The sequence below is a fragment of the Aplidium turbinatum genome, chromosome 11, assembly GCF_918807975.1.
Source record: "Aplidium turbinatum chromosome 11, kaAplTurb1.1, whole genome shotgun sequence".
Lineage (NCBI taxonomy): Eukaryota > Metazoa > Chordata > Ascidiacea > Aplousobranchia > Polyclinidae > Aplidium > Aplidium turbinatum.
This window is the reverse complement of record NC_137482.1, coordinates 15,676,211-15,692,929: the sequence shown is the minus strand read 5'-3', so window position 1 is coordinate 15,692,929 and position 16,719 is coordinate 15,676,211. Positions and strand designations below refer to the sequence as shown.

Genomic DNA, 16,719 nt, shown 5'->3' with positions numbered 1-16,719 from the left:
TACACTGTCATTTTAACGTCATTATAGAAAACACATTCTAAGAAAAATTTAGTGTTACGCATCTTTCAAAAACACGAGCATTAATAAGAGTCACTAAGTCTTGCCCACTTTGGCTTAAGCACATCTTTTCCAACAGAGAAAAGTCTCTCCACCGCAGCACTGGAAGAAATGGGGGTGTTGTGTTTAATAAACAGATGTTTTAACTCGGTATTCGAAAAGCTCAAGGACTTGCTCCTGTCCGAAAAAAAGGCGTCCACAATTGTTGTTTCCTTCTGCACCGACGTTTCACGGGATGGCGCCCACAGCCCCACACACCAAAAAATTCATCCTCAGAGTTGTGACTGGTGTTAGTGTCACCTTGATCGCAGGATCGCAGCTCCACACCAGAAAACGAGATTCCCAAAAGACCGAAACTTTGCAACCAAACCGATCATATATCTGCTTGACCATGCCAGTGTTGCCTAAAAAACGAGTATTTTTTTACTTTAAATTAAAAAGTAGCATGAGTGCGACTGAAAAAAAGTAGCGCCTCTCCCGCTACTGCTACTTTGGAAAAAAATAGCGCCGCTACTCCAACTAAAAAGTAGCGCGCTATCTTTACCAAAAAAGTAGAGCACTACTACTAACCTCTGGTCATATGGAACAAACAGCTGTACAGTATTTGATAATATGGGTCTGCTACTATTCGGTGAGGCCGATTCGGTGAGTTTCTAACCCCTAATCCCTAATCCTAAAACGGCAATGATGATTAGGCTACGGTACCCAATAATTTAAAAAAAAATTCAAAAAATCACTGAATAGGGATCGGACTCACCAAATCGGACTCACCGAAACGGGCCATTCCGTGATAATATGCATTTGCTTCGAATTTAATTTAAGTTTTTAAATAAAAGCGTTTTTGGTCTGTATCTAACTGATATCCCCTGGAATCACAATTGCAGACAAAACACATGAGCCACTAAATTTGTGGCAAAAACTATGAGTTTTGGAGTAATATATGTAGTTTTTCTTTGTTGTTTAAGGGAACATGAAAGAAAAAAAAAGGTTTATGTTTGAGTGAACATTGAATAAGGGCTTTTCAAAAACTCACCATACTGTAGTGTATATATAAGTGTTTCACATTAATTATTATGTAGCATTGTAGCTATCAACTCAAATTTTCATAATTTTCTCTTTTCTGCATAGACATGTGATGTAAACAGATGTATTCTGTTGTATACATATCAATGTTTGATTCTGAAGAAAACAATCATACCTTGATTTTATGTTTGTTCAAGTAAAGTACAAACCAAGTCAGAGTTGAAGCACACCATGGCATTTTCAGGAGGTGAGTTTTTTTTAGCTTGTACGAATTAAGTTTTTTAAATAGTGATTGTGGATTACAATATACCGGTACATGACAATTATGTAGAATTGTTGCTTATAATTTCACACATTTGTATGATCATTGTCAAGAAACATCAGCAGGCTGATTTGTTACACTACCGGTAATTGTTTTTTTCACGGTGTGTGTACTGTTGCGTCCAAAATCATAACCAAGTTGTTAAATACATGGCAGTCCTGCAAAAATAAAGCACAATCTTTGAATTTGTATTGAATACCATACCGTAATTGCCAATTGGATTTAACAGAAACTAGTTTCACACTAGGTTATTCCTGTAACCTGATAGTGAAGTTGTGAGTGATGTAATAGCATCAAATTCAAAACAAGGAACTACTTTTTGGTGTTGCAACATACTATTACTTATTTACTTATTCAATATTTGCTTTGTACGTAATAGCTTCAAAAGTTCTTTTGTTTGTCTTGGACTCTGAACCATTGTTGTGTTTTTGATATATTGCAGGTGTGTTCCAGACCTAGATATTTAGCAATACCTTTCCAAATTCTCAGATTAGTAATTTGATTTACCTTATTTCCACTTTCCAGGAAAATAAGTTATTGGCAATGCTATTAGACAAAGGGCTAATTCAGACTGTTTATTCCATTACATTAATGTCTGAAGACTGAAGTTATAAAGTACAGCAAAAGTGCATAAAACAAAGTCTATGATGGCATTTAGTTACTAACATAGCGACCTATTATACAGTTATACACAGTCCATGCCAACATGCAAGATTCATATTTGACTGGAGGTTAATCTACTATACTTGCTAGCAGTCATAATCGCTGGCACAAGTTGATAGTTTGATTAGTGGTTGAATATAGTCTTTGTGTAGGCTATATTATGTGTAATTGTGGGCTACTTTTGTGCTGTTGTTATCTTGCAAAAACTATAATGCACTAGAACAGGGGTCACCAAATGGCGGCCCGCGAGCCGCATGCGGCTCGTCACGCTGTATCGCTGCGGCCCGCGGAAGGTATCAGCGTACAAGTGTAGGCTAACCAAAAATACTTTCCGGGAAGCATATTTTTGCTTTGCATACGATTCCACCGACCGACCATTCAGATTGTATAGTTCTAAGTGGGGGTCGCTTAACGTTATTCCAATGCGATGTCCAGCCACACTGTCCCAGTGGTTGACTAAAACGTCCGTTTTCGAATTTCGAAATTGTCTGTGAGCATAGGGTTGCTTATTTTAAGTTTGTAAGTGTCATGTAAACACTAGTGTGCGTTTCACCGTTATTGTGTTTCACGAGCAGAGTTCCCTTCAAGCAAGTTTTTGTTAGCAAAATAGGCCGGTGTGCCAACTCAATTTATAATAAATTGGCAAAATATTATATATAAATTTAAAGACATTTTCTGGTTGTATCAAGAAAATGAAATATCTTCTGACAGGTGTTGGTTGAATTACTTCTGGTTGTATTATGGTTGTATTTTCATGAGACAACTTCTGGACCTTGTATTATGAAAATATTTAGTTTGGTAACTGCAAAATGTTGTTAATCAACAATTCTTGCCATGCTGATAAGCACCGCAAGTGACAGTTGTCTAATAATCAAGAAATATGGTTTTATAGACTCTCACAAAAAGATGAAAAACCAACTCATTGCTTTTTTAGAGGAAACACCGTTCATGAGTTACGATAGAAACGTTTTTTCGGTGATTTCCACAACCGTTTGTTTCATGGTGCCTAGTTTGTTTCTCCCTGTTATTGGAGCCTATTTTTCGCTGATATGTTAGCAGCATAGCAGGTCACTGTTGTTGCCTGTATTGCGATGTGTCAAACATTTCTTTGGTTACTGAAACTGTTAATTGCAAGGTACGTTTTGTGAAGCGAAGTGACAACATCACTCTTGCTTGGCGATGAATATTCTAATAAAACCGTTCGCCTCGCTACAAGTGCGCAAAACAAGTGGCCTTGCTTATTAGACATTGTTAAAAGAAGTCAAAAGTGTTGTTAAAGGAGCTTGGCCTGGCAGTAGCGTTGTTCGACTAATTTTGTTGCTGCGGTATTCTAAGATAAATAGTAACAACATGTAACGCTGGACACTGGGTACGAAGTGCGTCCATTTCTAGCATAAGAGTCAACCTACCTAAAATTTTATTAGTGCGGCCCGCCACAGCTCTCCTTAATGCCAAAGTGGCCCGCATGCAAAAAAGGTTGGTGACCCCTGCACTAGAACATATAGATGCTTCTGCTGAAAATCTGAAGAGCATCTGGTAACAGGGAAGGATGCAACTTTTTAATGTAAATCTAGGTGGTTTGCTAGGATTGTTAAAAATGTTAGTGTTGCATTTAAATGTACTGCTTCCCAAGTAGACGAGAGCATGAACGAACGCGAATGGAGAAAAGAAAGTTTCAACTATTATACTAACGGAGTATAGACCCAGACAGCAGATCAGCCGTTTTTTTACATTAATTCAACGTCTCCAGCAAGGGTTTCAAACGCGCAAGCCACATGCGGCCTGCGATGCATTTTTAAACTTTGAAATAATCAGAGATGGGCAAGATCACCAGTTTGGTGAATTTAAAGATCAAGATCACTTTTTGTGTATTTAAAAAAATGAAGTTTTGGATCAATGATGTTGCAAAAAACAAACAAAATTTTCCAGAAGCAACCCGGTTAATGGTAGTTGGCATTGCTAGCTGTTGTTTTTAACTACTCGATCGCTGACTCGTTAATCACTTATAAGTTAGTGACTGGTGCTATCCGATTAGGCCTATCAATCGTTGTCGTAGTTTGCATAGAGTTGCAACGTCACACCAAAGGTCGAGAGTAGCCATTGTACTGAAAAAGTCACAAAATTTGCTATTAGTTTTATGCTTTTCATTTATAAAAAAAAACGTTGAACTACATCAATTTTTTCCAAATTTTTATCTGGTTCATATGGGAAGCTTTTATTCGTGCTAAGCGGTTTCAACTTTTACTGAATTATATCAATGTAATTGTTTATTGCACCATTTACCCATCTGGCAACCTTGATACTGTTGTGTGTTATCAAAACCGTTTATAGGTTTGCGGTCAGATAAACCGCTTGAAACTAAAATACAAAAGCTTTACATTAAAGAGGCAACATATGTTTTCACATTGATTTCATTTGCGACCCTCGGGTTAATTTACAAGTGTTCATTTGGCCTTTAGAGCAGTTTGAGTTTGAGACCCTTTGGTCTACAGTCTGATTTCCTGACTAGGTTTCTGTCGTCCACACATTTTCAAAATTTGTGTCCGCACGTTTTTGCAGACGAATTTCACACGTTGTTCTTTGCTTGCGTCAGCATATTTATCTCGGCAATTGCCGACGCCTAATTTGAAGGCTGAAATCGTAGACCAAACATGGCCCTACCCGCGCGGTAGTTTCGGAGGCCATTTAACGACTTCTCAGCTTAGAGGCCTGACTTGACAAGTACTAGTAGTGAAAACCCCTTAGAGATGATTTTTACAATAATCTTAATGTATTTAAAAAGTCTTACAATGTTATTATTTTTTTGCATGTAAGACGAAATGTCGGATGCTTTATCTGCTGCAGTTGGAGCTCATTTAATACAAGAAGGTGATTTAAGAGAAGAAATCACGAATAGCATGTCAGGTAGATTCTTTTGAATTTCTCAAAAACTTTACCTCTTATTTCATTTTGAAAAGACATCCTGTTAATGTTCTAAATTGTCTTCAAGTTTTGGTGTCCTAAATCAATAGTTGTTGCGCAATGTTGTGGTAATCATTTCTTGGAATAATACTCTTTCACGCGATTGGTTTGACTGTAGGAGATGATTTGCTACCAATTTATTTGTCTTTTGCAGCATTAAAATTTAAAATGTTAAAACTCTGTTTCTTACGACGTATTATGTAGCTTGATACACCGGCAATTTAAATGCTTTATTGTATTGATAATTTTTCTTTCTCTGGGCTTTGTTTGTGTCAAGTATGAACCTGAACGTGTATTGCATATATAAATATTAAAGCTTTGGTAGAGAGTTTGCTTTGTTAAACCATAGAGAAATAAAACATAGTAACTTTAGCGGGTTTAGCATACTTTATTTCACACAAAATATAACATAATTAAATAAAATAAACTCAAACGTTTTCGACACGTACGTGTGTCCTCATCAGGAATTAAATCTGCAATACATAAAATGAAAAATCGTAAGATAAATTTGACTATGCACTGTAACTGTAACGACACTCTGGACTGAAAGCACAAACTGAACAAATGATACGAGAATGATTGCGAGTAAATTATGCGGTGGGAAACAGATCACGTGAGGTGTAGACTACAGGCATTGGGCAAAACAATTAGAACACACACAAAAGGAACGATGAGCCACAGGCGAATAACTGCCGGTTAGCTCGTTTGGTGTGTTCTGATGATCAGTTGTTTCAGAAAGAAATCAAGAAATTAAAAAACATGTTTTATTTAAATGGATATCCTTTTCACTTTTTCAATAAAGTCTTAAACACCTTCATGGCTGATGAACCAAAAGACACGCCTGAAGAAGTAGATTTTAGTTATTTCATTAATATACCCTACCTAGGAAAAGATTCAACAATTTTTGCGAAAAACCTAGCTAAACTTATAAAAAAGAAATTTTCATGTGACATTCATCCTGTGTATAAAACATTTAAAGTGCACCAATATTTTCAATTGAAGTCGCCTAACCCCTTTGCTCTTTCTTCAAATGTTGTGTATAAATTTAGTTGTTTGCGTGACGCAAACCAGACATACATTGGTATGTCAACCAGACATTTGTTGACAAGGGCCGGGGAGCACTTAAACCCAAACCTAACAACTAAAAGTGCAATTAAAGAGCACATCGCCTCTTGTGAAACGTGCACTGACAATGTCTCGATCGACCAATTTAAAATCATCTCTCGAGGCAGATCTGATTTTCAGACTAAGATCATGGAAGCCTTAAGAATCAAACGTAACAATCCATTTCTCAACCGGCAGTTATTCGCCTGTGGCTCATCGTTCCTTTTGTGTGTGTTCTAATTGTTTTGTCCAATGCCTGTAGTCTACACCTCACGTGATCTGTTTCCCACCGCATAATTTACTCGCAATCATTCTCGTATCATTTGTTCAGTTTGTGCTTTCAGTCCAGAGTGTCGTTACAGTTACAGTGCATAGTCAAATTTATCTTACGATTTTTCATTTTATGTATTGCAGATTTAATTCCTGATGAGGACACACGTACGTGTCGAAAACGTTTGAGTTTATTTTATTTAATTATGTTATATTTTGTGTGAAATAAAGTATGCTAAACCCGCTAAAGTTACTATGTTTTATTTCTCTATATAAATATTAAAATGCAAAAGTTTGTTTTTTCAGGAAAACCAGTTGGCTGTTCTGCGAACAATTCCGCTTTACCAGCCAGATCACATTTTATTGAAGCCAAACAGGACAGTGAATATAACATGCGAAGATATGCTGCATCCCCAGTTGACCAGCTAACGTACGGTGACAATCCATACAGTCACTCCAGACCTCTTCATGGCCCGACAAACATACCATCTAATAGACATTTTGCTCATCCAGCTTCTGACGGACAACTTCACGAACGGTTCGTTTTTCATGATCCCCAACCTCCTCGGTATCCCCCGCCACATCCTGGTTATTTTCATAAAAGACAAGTTGAAAAATATCCCATTACAGCAGACACTCGCCATATTCCTCAATATCCAGATATGCCTGTGCAGATGAGGCGTTCTCGTTCACGATCTCCTCCTTTCGCGCCCGTGCACCCTCGTCTTCTTGAAGATCGGCGAAGGCTAGAAGAATTTTCTGCAAGAGAACCAGCAGCCTATAAACATCAAGTTCTTGAACGGCCACCTTTCCCCATGCAACACGACAGACCACTATCACCACACCACAGTGCAATTCATAGATCAAAATCAGATTTTCATCTTATACCAGCGGAATATTCAGAATTCAACAGAAGGCCACCTTCAGGAGCATCCAGCCGATCAAGGTCTCAATGCTTTGCTTAATTGCTTATATACAAAAGATTTGCGTATGTACTTAACGTTTATGAGAAGTTGATGTTTTTTTACTGTGAATGTTTGAAATGCGTAGTCGTGAATGTGGTTTTAATTTTGAAAGTTTTCAAAGTTCTGTTTCCAAGAAAAATTCAACATTGCACAATAAACTGTAAAAGTACTGCACTAAAAACGCTTGTAGCACTACCTTGTCAAATATTTCACTAGGATAAGTTGTTTGTATGAATATTATATAGTTTGCATTGTAGTTTACTTTAGGTACTTTTGCGTGTAAATTCTTTATGTGTAGTGAATTGGAGACTACTGCTTTAAGGTAGATAAAAGAAGTTTTTTTCTGTGTAGATTTAACCCTAGCCATAGGACTTTGTGCACTGTTAATGCATTCTCCCTCTTAATGTTGAATGAGTGCTTAACTGCTTATCCTTGTGCTCATAGCTAGGAAGAATTAACTCCTTCTTTCTACTGCGTTGCCTCAGAGCTGCTGGTGCGTTACAAATGAGGCCATCTATTTCTGCAAATCAGCTCTTTTTATATTGATTTAACGTCTGTAGACGTCCAAGCACGTGCTTCACTGTGCATTAGTGTGACTTCTTACTACTTTGACCTAGTGAACATTTTGATTTTTATGTTCAGGGCAAAGAAAAGGCGTAATCCAAAACGTTTCCCAAGAAACACGCGGTCACGAGTATATTCTAATACTGAAGGGAAAGAAGAATCCTTTGATGATATGCTCTTGGATCACAAAAGGTAATTCGTTTGGATGGTATGTGTTAAAGAGAATCAAAATTGTGTAGGTTTGGTTAGTTTATTTATTTCCTTTCATGTTCTGCGTGTGGTGTTTGATCGACTTTGTTTCACCCACGCACCAATCCTTAAATGTTGAATAGACTCACTGATCACCGAGTGGCTTATGTGCTCTACTTTCCTCAGACACCAAAAAGGAAGTATTGAAAATGCTGGTGCTGTTCCCGATCCAAGTTACTCCAACGTAACTAATGACGTCATATCTATTGAGAACCATCAAAAACCACTGCCCAAGAACTTAACTCAAGAGTTTCTGCCTCTGCAAAATCAAACACGTCATCACGGTAAGTGATTTTTTCGAAGCTGAAAGCCTGAGCGTGCACGTTGCCAATGAATTATTCGAATTGCAGGGGTCCCACTCGGCATAAAATCATAAAAAATCATAAAATTTTGCTTGATTTGGAAAAAATCATAAAATAGCATAAAATTTAGACGCAATCATAAAAAATCATAAAATTTAGTGTTGATGGAGAACTGAGAATGTAAAAATCAAAAAAAAATTGAGATAGTGCAATGTGTAACAGTTCCAACCATGATAACAGCTTAATTATTTGTGTAACGATTGTAACGCCGTCTGTTGAATGAGCTGATTTAGGATAAACCTGTGGTTGCGTAATCAAGTCCAGCGTTGTCTGTGGAGCTGGAATTAGAAAAGGAGCGTAGCTAAATACCTTCATTGCATGTTTTAAACGTCATTAGACATAGACAAGTAGACGCTGACAAGATTTCAAGACATTGCAGTTATTGTGGAAGAATGGTGAAAGGATAATTTGACAGCAATGTTTTGGGAAAAAGCGTAGAGCTAGGCAAGGAAACTATTGAGGCCATTTGCAAGCAATGTGTTACTCAGGCCTCGAAATTCACGGCGGACATGTCCTTAAATCTTGAGTGGGACCTCTGACATTACTTCCTGCAGTTTTTGCCTAAGCAAAAAAACTTCAAGTCAAACATTGCATCCACCCAGAGATACAAAAGGATTTCAGAAGCATTAAAGGATCCTTTGATTGAAGCTTATATTTCATTTGTATGATTTGCTTTTGGTGACTTTGAACGGTTTTTAGTCCAATTCCAATGTGAAGAGCCACTGATTCACATTCTTTACTCAGCCATGTGCTATCTAATCATGGCTTTGTTTAGCAAATTGATCAAAAAAAAGAACATATCATCCACAGAGTCAGAAAATCTTTTGCTTGATGTCACAAACAAAGAACTTCAGAAGCCGTTGAACTTGATTGATGCTGGAACACGAGCAAAATTTTTAGTCAGTGACAGTGATATTGCAGTCCTTACTGAAGCTGACAAGAAGAAATTTAAATCTGACTGTCTAAACTTTTTTGTGGTTGCTACAAGTTACCTTTTAGTTTACATCATTTGCCATTACAGTCATCTGTTATTAAGCAGGCACAATTTTTGCACCCAGTAAAAAGAAATGATGTTGGAGCTACAACGTCTATCGTCAATCAGTCTCCAATTGCCTTAAAAAGTGCCTTGCAAATGCTTTTGCAATGATGTATCTGTTTCAAGAGAAGAGCTTTATGATAAGGCAAGACTACAGTAGTTACGGTATCAATCTAAGGATATTCTAGATGAGTTTTACAAAAAGACTGATCTTGAAAGTAACAAATACACCAATTCCCAATCTTCTTACTGGACTCAGGCACTAATCAAATATGGTTTAACTGTAACACCCTTACCAAAAGTGTCTTCCTACAAGAGAATTGACTATTATTGGACAAAAATTGGAGGCCTGTTAGATGATGCTGGGATAAAAAAATATCTGCAACTACTTAGTCTTGCAAAATGTGTTCTAACATTAAGTCACGGTAATGCCAGTCCTGAAAGAGGTTTCTCCATTAATAACATTTGATTGATTCACATAGAAGTTTTCTTAGAGAAATCACAATTGTTGCACTGAGAATGGTGGAAGATGAATTAAATCGGTATGATGATGAGGTAAACTTTCCCATTAACAGAACACTAGTTTCAGAAGTGAAGGGTGCTCGTGCAAAGTATATGGCTGACCTTGAGCAGGAAAGAGCCCTGGAAGAAAAATTGAGAAAAGAGAAAGAAAGTGCTCAGGCTACTGTTGAAGCCAACAATATGGCAGAAAAACAAGGGAATCGAAAAAAATGAAGATGAAATTAAAAAAACTGAAGCAAACATTAAAGCTGCTGATGAAATTATTGGAGATGGGCATGCAAAGCTTCAGGAGGCATTGTCAAACACAGCATTGGATCGGAAAGTTCTTCAAGCAGCTGAAGCAAGAATTGACATCGGCCGTGATCGTAAAAGAAAATGTGAGAAAGTGCTTGCTAGGCTCCAAACTGAAATTAAAAAGAAAAGATTGTAAAAGTGAATTCTTTACCAATTAACTTTGTCTCAACAAGTAAGTTAACTTTGAAATTGAACGAACGCCATTTTCAGTCTTATTTTTAAAAATTCTATGTTGTTCGTGAAATGTTTCAACTGCCTTGCTGTGAGTGTCCTTAAAGTGTAAAAAGAAATATATACTTTAAAAAATTAAATATAACAAAATATCGAGCTCTGATGTAAAATCATAAAAAAAGCATAAAATTTTGATGGAAAATCATAAAAAAAATCATAAAATAACCAAAAAAATTCATAAAAAATCATAAAAATTTTTACTTTTTTGGCATAAAATCATAAAAAAAATAGGAAAGTCTTGAGTGGGACCCCTGGAATTGGCATCAATAGAGGACCAGTTTAAAATTGTCGGCTGCTTACCGAGTGGTGAGAGCCCTGGTACGGCACTCGAAAGGGCGCCGTCTCGACACCGCTCAAGAGCATGCGGCTATATCTTTGGCAGGACACTTAAAGGCGTGCCTTAAGGTAGACACGAAGATTGGCTTCCTTGCCTTCCTGTCTACTGTCTACGTAATCTAAATTTTCAACGAGCCGGCATAAGAGTTGATACATTATTATGCAAACATAAACAGTTTACAATTTATATTCTAATTGCCTAATCTGGTTTTGGTTGCAAACCGGTTACCTGCAGTCGTCTGTAGCCAATCGCAAAGGACTACACAATGTTTTGTTGTGTCTACGATTTTTGTTTCCTTAACTTTTATCCTTGATTTCTGCCTCCGAAAAAAAAATAATACACAGATTTTTTAAAAAGATATTCTGCAACTGAGATCGACTAAGAAATACTAAAATCACGCACTAATTTTCAGACCCCGCTATCAACAAACCTCAAGAATCAACTTTAGAAGTCAGAAGAAAGACTTACTTCGCCGATGAGGTCAAACAACCACTTCCAAATCATCAAGTTGGTATGCTCAGACCAGTGGAAGATGGTTTCCTGGAGCCTTTGAATACTCATGCTCATGATGTTTCAGTTCAACGAAGGCAAAACTGCAACGAGGAGGTGACTGTGGTTGCTTTGCTAGTGAGTTGGCTATGTGCTGCCGCCAACATAATCGTAGTCAATCGCGTAATAAATATGATTATAAACTTCTTTCCCAGCTAGCAACGTTGATCCTGATTGCATTGAATCCATGTATAAAAGACCAATTTTTAGCTGGAAATTCGCTTTCAGCTACTGCTCCCAATCGACCAAAGAAAACGTTCTGGAGACAATTTGCAGCTGCACGAAGAAGGAAGCATTGATGAACCAGATCCATGTGACAAAAACCGATCCGGAGATGAAGCCCAAGATGTTGATCACTACTCTGGCACACCACCGCAGTCTCCTTTCTTGCAAGACAGCAATCAGGTTAGTAATATTTTATTTTCTAGTAGTTGTATTTTTGTTTCCCATTCATAACTGAAAAGTTTCAACTGTCAAAATCAAGAAAGTTGTCCCTTAGAAAAAGTATTACTTTCTCAAACAAGAAGAAATGCTAAAGTATGTAACATTATTAGTAATTATAAGTAATGGAACATTATTCTTGAGTTTTGTGGCGTACTAGTCAATTTAGTCATGGCTTTTCTTCATTGGTTTGACTACAAGCATTCACCGTACCTCCCAAACTACTTCTCCACATTTTAATCCTTATATTGCGATATCACTTTTCTGTTTATTCTTATTTGTGCTGGTATGTTGGTGGGTAGCATCACTAGTAAAAGCGCTGAAAATTTTATCTTTTCCACGCTAACGACGAAGAATAAAACGATGAAGTTCAGTTAACTTTAATAATCTTCAGTTGTGTTGCTGCCGATGAATATTAGCGGCCTCGCCTTGCAAGCAAAACTGACTTTCTTTTTAACGATAGAAAGTCTGATGTACTTTCAATGTAAAAAATGAATAATTTGACCCCTAGAGAGTTTGACAAAGTTTTAACAACTTTGCCCAGCATGTACCGAACTGATCTTAACATCATATTTACCAGGAGGAGGTTGATGACGACGATGACGAAGAGCTTCTCACCTTGCGTTCGGCTGCGTTGCTTTCCGCCTACCACCGGAACGTCGATATCGACAAAAACGACAACGCGCAGGATAAAGAAGCAGAGAACAAAATTAAAAAGAAAACGAAACAGCCAAAAGAGGTCTGGTATTTCTTTACTGAGAATGCGACGCTCAAAGGGCGACAGTTCGACATTGCTCGTGCATGCGGCTGTGTCTTTGGCAAGGCTCTTAAAGGCATCCTGAAGGTGGACACGAATCTTGGCTTCCTTGTTTTCAATTGTCAACCACGGGGCGTATGCCTGGATGCGACGACGACTCTCAGTTATCGATAGTCCTAGTTTGAACTGAATTTAATGTATCTTTTGCTTAGTTTCACTGTTTAGTACAGCTGACATAAAAACGTTTGTATGAAATTACAGAAGAAGTATTCTAAGAAAGATACAGAATCAAGCAGGAGAACAGTCGATGTCCGCTCTGAACCAAAGGACAAAGTCTCGAAGTCTGAGTTAAGGACGTCCCCTTTCATGTATGTGAATCGTTTTTTGTTGTTGTTGGACAATGTAACCAAGATGGTTTGGTCTCTTTGTTGAGGGAATCCAATTTTGCTTCAGCATTGTCAGCAGTAGCTCTCATGCTTTGATCTTTCTTTTGCTAAACATACTGTGTTTTTGCACCACGCTAACAGCCTGTTATTTTTCATGTTGGTATTTGTGCGTTTTTTAGTCCACTAAGTCCTCCGATAGACCCTTGCGACCCATCTATTTTGACACTGGGTGGCGTGTTGAAGCGTGAGAAAGCAAAGCAGGAAAAAGCATTGCTCCATGATATCAGGTGCGTGGCATTAAGTGTGTGAGGGCCCGCGTTTGTGGGTTGTTTGTAAAAGTGTTTTGAAAGGTAGGCCATGCTTTCGTAACGCAAAGATGATTAGACAAAACCTGGAATGGGCGGTTGAAAATATTGCTCGTCACACCGTTATGTGATGTCATAACACTTCCGCATTTCGATGTGTCTGATGTCATCTCTAACGAAGTATTGAATGTGACGTTAGTATAGCGGTGATCAAGTGCAGTTCTTAGTGTTTTAAGCAGGGCTGTAGAGTCGGGCGAAAAATGTACGACTTCGACTCCTCGGTTAAAAACTGGCCGACTCCGGCTTCAATGTTGCCAGGTTTTGTAAGGCTGTTAGATTTTTTTAATTTTTGCCTTTTTTATCTTTTTAAAATTTAATTTCACTTTAAGTTGTTATCGAAATTGAAACGGCGACTTTCATAATAACTAACAAGAACAAACACTTCTATTTTTTGGTAAAGTTTTCAAACTCAATACGGGAAACAAGAAATAATATTTTGAAAAAGCATTGCAAACAAAAATTTTATTGTTTATCATTATGTATCCAGCTGGAGTCGGCCTTTTTTTAACGACTCCGACTCCGGATATGCCAAAATTCTTCCGACTCCACGACTCCTGATTTTAAAGCCAAATGCTTTTGAACTGCATGAGGACAAATTGAATTGTGAAATTTATCGTGAGAAAAAAATTTCAAAGTTTAAAACACTTTGTAGACGATTGAACGACTCTGGTGTTGGTGCAAAAATATTTATGGATTTTATCAATACCAAGAACGAGAGAGATGAAAAGACGAAAAAGAAAAAAGAAGAGTCTCACCTTCCTACGTCATCGATAAACACAGTAATTTCAAATCATTTAATTTTATTGCAAAGTTTAAGTTTTTGTGTCCCATTTGCTTTTTGAAACAATCCCTAATCATTACTTTTTCTGGCTTTTAGATAATGTTTTTCCTACAAAGAGCTTTCGAAATATCTAACCAGGAATCCTTTCTTGGTAGGCTTGTTTAGTTTCTGTGAAAAAGCAAGTTTAAATGTACTTAACTCTGTTACTTTCTTCGTCAGAGTAACAGCGCAGATAACTACGATGAAGTAGAGATGGATGTTGAGGATACACAAGTAGACGATGTTGCTGTCCAAGCGAGTCCTTCATACGACATCGGTAATTCAGTTTTCGAGTACCACAGTTCTATAATTTGGTTTTAAACTACTTCCAACGAAACACTCAAGAAATATGCGTGACCTGTACCAAATATGCCGTACACCAAGGCAGCAAAAGTTTCTCTTTTTACATCGTTTCAATGCTGCTAGATTTTGAAACGATGCTAAAAGGTGCGTCTACACGACGACTGTTTTCTTGCTTAAGCTAGCCAAACTTCTTGTTTCTTTAAGTTAATCGCAGTTTGTGCCGCTTACTTTTAAGAAAATGGGCGAGTAAGCGAGCCGTCGAGAAAAAATACGCTCCAGAGCGAAAAACTGGGCGCTTAAGTGAGTTCTCTTGCTTAGAAATGTTTTTCCCGCCAAAATCTAAGGTCTCCTCTCAGCTCAGTATCCAGACAGGGCAGGGCGGTATCGTTAAAAGATTTCGTTAAGTTTTGATCCCAACCAGTTCTTATTAACCCTTTGAAGGTTGGGGGGGGGCTGTCAATTCAACTTTTTTGTATCAACATTTGTATCTCTAAAACCACTGAGGCTGCGACTATGAGACTTCTTGACTTTTCCTAACTTTTATTCACCTCTATTGAGCTGAAATTTTGAGCGAATAAAGGTTATAAATTGAGAGATATAAGGCATTTCTCAGCACATCTTCTGAAATATTTCATATTCTATTGATCAAAATTTTCCCACCAGCTGGATGAAAGCAATTAATTTGGCCTCGTAAATCAAATGATTCGTTAATCAAATGATTCAAATTGAGATTATGTAAAAAAAATTTAATCACAACATTGCAATGCATGTTCTTCATTACTCTACCAAAAAATACCAAATAACCCAAACGTCATAAGTCACCTCAACATTTCAACGTATATGAGCAGTTCTAAAACTCATATAGTTTTAATTTTCGGATATGCTCAGCGTGAATAATTTTACAAAGGGAATCCCAAGTTTTGAAACCGTGCTTTAAAAAATAACAGAGATATCCTTCCTAAAGCATAAGAAGAATCGACAGCCCCCCCCCAAACTGAGCAAGACTCCAGAGAGCCCAACCTTCTAAGGGTTAATGTTGTGGGCTGAACTGGCGGTGACCGTACTCGAAATAGCCCATAGAAAGCACAATATTTTCCAATTTCAAATCCAAAACACGATCTCAGCAGAAAACCATTGCCATTGTACACTGGGTAATAAAAATAGCGGAGGAATAATCTTGCTGGTTGTTACCAGTCACCCACGCTGACACGAAATTCTGTTTCCAACATTTCAACCTCACTGAGGTGTCTAAATGCTTCAATAAGCAGTAAATTGCAGGTTTGCATGTTTGCATCCTTCGCTTTTTGCAGCATTTTTTACACAACTTCTGGGAAGCCATGACTGAAAGACTGCAACAACTTCAAATGGTTAAAGAACAGTCAGTTGCTTGGTCTACTCTGCTGTACTTTAGCGCGAACTGCTATGCTTTGGCGCGAACTTTTTAAAACGTGACGTCATTGGGGATTAGATACTCACGTGACCGCGATTCAAGCGAGCAAAATCTTCGTCGAGGTTGCCAGTGTAGACGAAACGAGCTTAATCACTAGCTTAAGCAAGAATTTCTAAGCAAGAACACTTTCTCGTGTAGACGCACCTAAACGGCTACGCTTGTTGCCTCGACAAATTCATCGGATTTCTTGATGGTTATGTTTGCCATGTTTGTTTAAGTTATTTGTTGTGTTGACATGGATTACAATTTACTTTTAGTAAACAATTGATTGACCCCTTTACTGACAAAAATCTGTTATCTGTTTAGATAGTCTCGCTAGCGATGAGGAGGACTCCGAACCGCTTTGTCCACCTGGCACTGAAGAAGATCACGTCTCTTCGTCCTCCGTACATACTCCAACGCAAGAAAATATCTGGGATCTTTTGGAGAAACCACTGGCAAACGAACCACCTACCCCACAACAGCTAACTGCTGCCGACATGTTGATTATGTCGATTCGCGCATCGTCGAGCAATGTTCCTGTGGCCGAGAACGTCATCAAGTCCTTACCAGAAGCCATCCAAGACCAAACACAGCCAATCTCGTCAGCTCCACAAAACATTCTCGATCGTGAAAATGCTGATAACTTTCAAGTCGACTCGCCCTATGATTTCCAACACGCGTTTGAAGCGACTGACATTCCCGATCC

General features: G+C 37.9%; 1 protein-coding gene across 1 annotated transcript; it reads left to right on the top strand.

Annotated features, from left to right (window-relative positions):
- Positions 1–4,884: 4,884 nt before the first annotated feature.
- Positions 4,885–16,680, top strand: LOC145780249 (uncharacterized). Its single transcript, XM_082591953.1, has 13 exons — positions 4,885–4,969; positions 6,707–7,346; positions 8,008–8,121; positions 8,305–8,462; positions 11,373–11,587; positions 11,738–11,914; positions 12,531–12,689; positions 12,969–13,075; positions 13,273–13,380; positions 14,111–14,237; positions 14,459–14,555; positions 16,338–16,614; positions 16,665–16,680. The coding sequence occupies exons 1-13, from the start codon at positions 4,885–4,887 to the stop codon at positions 16,678–16,680; spliced, it is 2,280 nt and encodes a 759-aa protein (XP_082448079.1).
- Positions 16,681–16,719: the final 39 nt, after the last annotated feature.